Source organism: Anabas testudineus, chromosome 9, assembly GCF_900324465.2.
Source record: "Anabas testudineus chromosome 9, fAnaTes1.2, whole genome shotgun sequence".
Classification (NCBI taxonomy): domain Eukaryota; kingdom Metazoa; phylum Chordata; class Actinopteri; order Anabantiformes; family Anabantidae; genus Anabas; species Anabas testudineus.
Window position 1 is genome coordinate 20,399,275 of NC_046618.1, and position 6,424 is coordinate 20,405,698.

Consider the following 6,424-nt stretch of genomic DNA (forward strand, 5'->3'; position numbering starts at 1 on the left):
CTGTCACAGACACTAAGATCTCTGACCAGACCCTTCTATGAGGAGGGCATAAGCTGGATTTAATGCTGCTCCAGCTTGTTTTAATGCCTAGGTGATGGGATCTTAAGCAAAGCTTTATTACTAAGTGCGGATGTGTATGCTTAGTTTCTAAAAGCATGGAACGGGCCAATAGTGTGGATTATTGCACAATCCAGGGACATGCATGCATTAGACAGCTGCAGATACACTCACAAAGCCCGCTTGGGAACACTTGCAAACACAAATAAGGATGAGGAAAGGATGTCACGTTATTGATCCAGCAGTCCAGAGCAACAACACATGATTTCTGTCGCACAATTATTTGGATCGTCGTTTTATTTTACCTCGTCAGTGTCGGCGTTGTTGAGCACCCCTGGCGTGTTTTCCAGAGGTCTGCCGTTATCTGAAGCTGGCTGGGGAGACGTGTTATTTCCCACACCAAGATCCCTAGAAGTCATACACAATATTCTGTCAGGTGTGTGATCCAATGCAAAACTAGTTTTTCATTTCACTCTAAAATCCCATAGATCTTGTGCGCCCTCCATATTGGTGTCACATCAGAAATTTGTGCACAATATATGAAACGTCTGCACACCCACAAATGTGCTGTCTCTGCTCAGGACTTAGTGGGAGTGCAAATGCCTGGCTGGCATCTATTAGGTTCTCCTGTGTTAAATTAAAACATCTGCTGTTGTGTTGCAGTGGGACAGCTTGCTCCTATGTGTAGGTCAGCCTCAGCAATATCTTACTACCGCTCTGCTCCAACTCTGTGGCCAGATAAATTTGGAGCAGGCCAAATAAACTCAAAAGAAAACACTCTTTTTGAGTGTCCAGGAGAAAAAAAAAGAGTGAGTTGTTGGTCATTTAAACATATAGAACAAATGATGAATCAAGAGGGCTAGTCTCATGTCTTTACACTGTGCTATAAAAAGCCTCTCACCCATCAAAGATAAAAAGGATATGCACAGTAAGAGATCTCACTCAGGGCTTTAGCTATGCCATCCTAAGATGCTAAATGAGATGGGGGAGGGGAGAGCCCCTGGCTGCCACTGTGGCAAACCACAAGAGACATGAATAAATACCGCAAACTCATCGACGTGTGATTTCAAGTTTTCATTCCTCGAATTGAAACCTCCCACACACATATCACTTTCTACTGTCGTTCACACTCACCCCCATTCTCATGAGCATGTGTCCATGATAATTGTAAATCATCTCAGGCTTCCCTCTCTCGCTCTCTGTCACACTGTATCTCTTTATTGCTGCAGTTTGCGAGAGCACGTTCATTCTCGCAGTTAAGGGGTGGAGTTCGCACATGCAGAAACAACAAGGGAAGTTGCATGTGTCATTTGTCATTAGCTCTGACTCTGACATAGAGCATTATCAGCCTTCACGCTGAATTGTGAAGTTAACAAGTCAGCATGTTTGTAGGATGTCTGCATGCTTAAAACCCAATTTCTGTGGCTTTCATTCTAAGCACGTCTCCCTGGAAGACAATGAATCACTGAAAATATATTTATGAAAGAGAGGAGGATGTGCATGGATTGGTCAAGAACGAGATATTGATTCAAGGAGACTGAAGCCTCCATTTGATTTCAATTGGCCGTGGGAGTAGAATAGTAGATAACTGAGACGCCAATATCAACAGTGCACTACACAGACCATTTAGACAGAATTTGGGATGGAATATTTCCTCAGAGTGTGAGGCCTTAAAAAAAACTATTCCATAGTAAACACTCCTCATTAAATGTTAAGGAGACAACTTCAAGTACAGTTGCTAAAACTTGCTGAAAAACTGCTGCACCTGACCTCCATAACTAAAAGTGTTTAGTCTTGCACGTTGGTGCAGAATAGCCTAATGACAAGTGTGATAAGCTGCGCGTGGCAGTAAGCTAATTGGGGTCTACTTGGTCACATTAACATAGGGACTGATATAAATATTAATTAAGCAAATGCAACTGTCTGTCCTGAAATATTTATATCAGAACCACAGTCTAACATTCTCAAATGAATGGACCTTACAGTGTCATTCTGAATAATTATCATTTTCAGACAAATGATCAAGTTGCAGGAGTTGCCATGATCTTAGGCAAAAACATTCAATCCAAGGCAAGTTGCATGTGTTGGTTTACATGACTCTACATGTTTGTGTTCGGTATTGCAACCGAAATGATAAATGTTGTGAGCAATATCATGTTAATTGAGGTTTGCTAGAGACCAGTGTGCAGACTGAATTTACTTGGAAGTGTACACTGAGTCATACTAGGTGTGTGGGAGCCTGTCTGTAACAGCTAATGAAACACAGCTGTGTAAGGTGGTTTAGGGACTGCAGCGAGACAAGGCGTACAGGGACATGTTTCAATCACAAATCCGCCTGCAGACTCTCGTATCAGCCAATAACCACCTTGGTGAAGAGTCCTTGACCCAAATCCTAATTCTAATTCCACCTGGGCTCTGACTACAACCTTTACTGTGAAGGGGAACAAACATAAAGACACTTTAACAAAGGAATCAATAAGGTAGTATCACACCACAAATTACCAGGTCACTTGTATCTCGGCGTCCCTCCTGCCTGCATTCCTCTGGCCTTCTCCATTGATCTCCTTTTTGCTGTTTTTGATGAGGCGCAGCACTGGTTCGATTTCCTTCAGCAGCTCGTTGTTCTCCTCCAGCCCATTGTACAAGACAGCTCCGCAGCTCCCGTCTTTTGTCAGCAGGGAATCTTGGCCCTTCAAGTCTCCCCTCTGCAGGATGGACTGGGACAGATTCTCAGTTGCCCTGAGCTGGTTGAGCTGCTGCTGCTGCTGCTGACCAGGGGTCAGGGGGCTGAGAGAAGAGAAGAGCTCGCAGGACTTCGAGGGTGGGAAGACGGGCCGCGTGACCCTCACTGTGCGCTGGCGGCCGTCCCCAGACAGAGTGGTCTCGAGGTGGGTTGTGAAGCCCTCGGGCCCACGGAGAATCAGCACAGCGTGGCTCTCAGGTGACACGTTCTTCAGCGTTTCCAGAGCTCGCTCGTAGGACAGGTCCACCAGGGGCTTGTTGTTGACGGCCAAGATGATGTCGCCCACCTGCACCAGGCCACACTCCTCTGCTGCGCCACCACGGATGAGGTCTGACACGATGACAGGTGGCTTGGACACCCTCTGCTTCACCAGAAAGCCCAGACCACCAACCTTCCTCTTGAAAAGACGCACTGAGATGATGTTGGGCTGCAGCTGGCACACTGTGGGCTCTGACTCCTGCATGGTGCCTGTATTAAGGTTGTGTGTGTTTTGTGTGAGTATCTGTTTGTCCCCAGGGATGTTTCTGAAAAGCAACAGAAGGAGAAAGATGAGGGCAAATACGTTTCTATTAGTTATAGAGGAAATTACCTTGTGACTGATTTAACATCAGTCAACGAGGGTCTATGAGTCACTAAAGCAGCGTTTTCAGAAGGTGGTATTAAACATTAGACAGACAGAAAGTCCTGTTTGTTGATTCAGTTCTGTTTTCTCTAGTTGTGAAAAGTAACTATTCAGCCAAATCAAGGGGATCATTTCGTGTTGCTTCATAGTTCCAATACATTTCAGATTGAAACTGCTTAATGCCTGGTTTAGTTTCTTCAGTTTAATGCTTTAGTGTCTGATGTTTACCACACTGAGTGTCTAACACACTCTATCCCCAAGAAAAGAGGAAGTGAAACACGTTTTACTATTTTCTACCGGTTGGGGGACAGCAGTCTGTGAAGTCACTAGCTTTATATGTGCTGTGCAGGAAGATCAGTAGACGCTGATTGTTGCTGTCTCCCGTCAGCACAGTAACATTCAGCAGAAATGCCAACACACCGGTGTCTGCGCCTTCTCTCTTATCAACACTGCGCCACATGCACGTTTTGTTTGCGCGACTTTGCCTGATCACATGGTGCTCTGAGCGCAAACCGTGCTCTGATTCATTGTCTCTGCACTTAAAGTGAACTTTAAAGCACAAAGACGCACTTCGGCCCAGTTTCCAGCCGATGCTCGAGCGCCTTTTGTTTGTTTTTGTTTTGTTTTTTTTTTTGTTGTTGTTTTTTTGCGTTTGACGCACAACCACGAGGAGCGCGTCAGTGGTTCGTTGACATCGTCGCATCTGGCCGCGTGGGTGGCGTCGCGTGAACAACACACACACACACACACACACACACGAACGAAGCTGCGCGTGCCAAAGCGGCCAGTGCACGAGGTGAGGCGCGCGGCGTGCAGCAGCAGCAGCAGCACTTCAGCACCCTGGACAGCGCGCGTCCTCTCCAACAGCGGCTGGATGCGTTTCGTTCCTCTGCAACAGTTCAGCGGTGTTTCCTCTGCTGAAGTCAGACATCAGAGTGTCGCCGCAGCATCAAACAAGCTGCTTCAGAGCTCAATAGGTCACACGCTTAGTCAGAGCAAGTCTTATAGTTCAACCGGTTTAACCTCACATCCTCTGATATGTTTGATATTCACACATTTGCGGGTCAGTTCCTCGCTGTAGGAGAAAGTGGCGCACTTTCATAAATATTGACTGGACTGTCCTGGGGCACAGGAATAACTTATATTGGCGGCCCTTTAATCCTGCCTCTTTGTAGCTGCACCCTACTAAGATAACCAACAACGGATGTGAATATTGATGAAAATGTGCTCTGAATATGAAGTTTTTATTTTTATTTTTTGTGCCGAGGTGTCTTAGGGTCATTCTATATTGATGTTACTATTAACTGCAACACCAATCAGCTAAAGCAAGCACAGATCAACTATCGATTATAACCATTCCGCACCTGATTAACGCTTTATTAAGAGCGTTACTTGACTGTAGATCCATGTGGAAATAATAATTATACGGTTGCGCAGTCATCTGTCTTTTCTTGTTTACACTCATAATTTCGAGCTATTCAAAAACGTAATTGCTATTCTTTAATTAACAGTTAATTAGCTGTTTCTGGTTAGTTTCTATGGTAACCGCGGATGATTTTCTCTTATTATAGACATTTGTATTGTGGGATTGTCATGTGCATGTTCAAACATTTATTTTCTTATTGTATGTTTTTGGACTGATGATTGGGACATGACACGACCTTCCTGCTCCAACTGGGTGACGGTCCAGAGGCCACACGTTTGGTGCCATCGTTAACTAGTTTTGTAGACATGTCAAAATTAAAAATAATAAAAAAAATAACAACCTTACTCAGCCTGTACACACTTATATGTCGCTTACATCGTGCATATTATTTAATAAAATCGCCAGTGTCTAGTAACGTGGTCCCACTTAGTGACAATGATGCACTTATTACACAATGTGTGTGTAATTAAAGGACAGTTTTAAGCAAATAAACTGATTCATGCATTAAGCAAACGACTGACTTTAGGTATGTCGGGTGTCTATACTCAAACACAAGCAACAAAACAAACTCATTTCGAAGACAACAGCTACACTACAGCAGCCAAAGCTGCACAGCTCTGACAGAGTTTGACACATTTCCTAAAACAACCTCCTGAAGAACAAGAATTTCTTTTTGTTTGTTTGATTTCTGTTGTCGAGTGAAATCCAAACACAGCAGATAAGCAGCTGCAGAGCTGTGTGTTGCTACTCAGAGAAACGCAGCTACCAATGCCATAAAACAAACACACGAAATGCAAAGAATTCGACCCTTTGAACTGAAATAAAAAACACGAAAACACATTTTTTAAGTGCAGCAAAACTACTACAAATGTGCAGGTTGGTTCGGTTCTGCCCTGCTCCTCGGAAGCGTCGGTGCAATCGGCAAAAAAGATGCACAAGCTTCTTTCGGCGATCCTGGAATTAACGGGTATTTCCCAGAGCAACAAGTTCTGGCGACAGTTGTTTAAGCCAAAACAAAAATGCCAACACCAATAAGGCTGCAAACTCACATTTGTGCGAAAAGGGAGATTTCCCAAATAAAAGCCACAGGTTAGCCCGTTAGTTTAGTACCGCTCCGTCCACATACTCAACCACCAGCGGAATGCGCCCCTTTAATTACGCAGAGACAAAAGCAAAAAAGAAAAGGAGCACGGCGACTTAAAAACTCACCCCTGAGAACAAGGTCGCTGCAACTACGACCTGCTGCTGATGCTGCTGCTGCGGTGAACTTAGGATAAAACTCCTGCGCTCTCGCGTCTTCCCCTCAGCAGAGGCTGCACAGCTCTTTCACAGACGCGCTCTGCCTCTCAAGAGACGAGGCACGCTTGTGGCTTTCTGCGCACCAGGGCGCCTTATAAATACGGAGCGACGGGAGACACGGTGACGAGCTGGGAGAGAGCCGTGCGCGGGCATTTAAATGAACTGTAGGTGGGTTTACTTATGTCGGCTATCGTCATCGTTCTCCTCACATCCACACACCTCCCAGAGCCTACTGTAGGCCCAGATGGAGGGAGGCAAGTGGCACAACGTGTAGGCT

The 6,424-nt window shown here is 45.1% G+C and overlaps 1 protein-coding gene across 1 annotated transcript in view; it reads right to left on the bottom strand.

Annotated features, from left to right (window-relative positions):
- Positions 1-6,195, bottom strand: part of nos1 (nitric oxide synthase 1 (neuronal)) — a 31,748-nt gene extending 25,553 nt beyond the window's left edge. The window contains exons 1-3 of the mRNA XM_026342331.1: positions 6,058-6,195; positions 2,560-3,324; positions 363-465 (exon numbers count right to left, since the gene is read on the bottom strand). Of these exons, the coding sequence (XP_026198116.1) occupies positions 363-465; positions 2,560-3,263 (807 nt within the window). The 5' untranslated portion in view covers positions 3,264-3,324; positions 6,058-6,195. The remainder of the gene's footprint in view (positions 1-362; positions 466-2,559; positions 3,325-6,057) is intronic.
- Between the last annotated feature and the right edge of the window lie 229 nt (positions 6,196-6,424).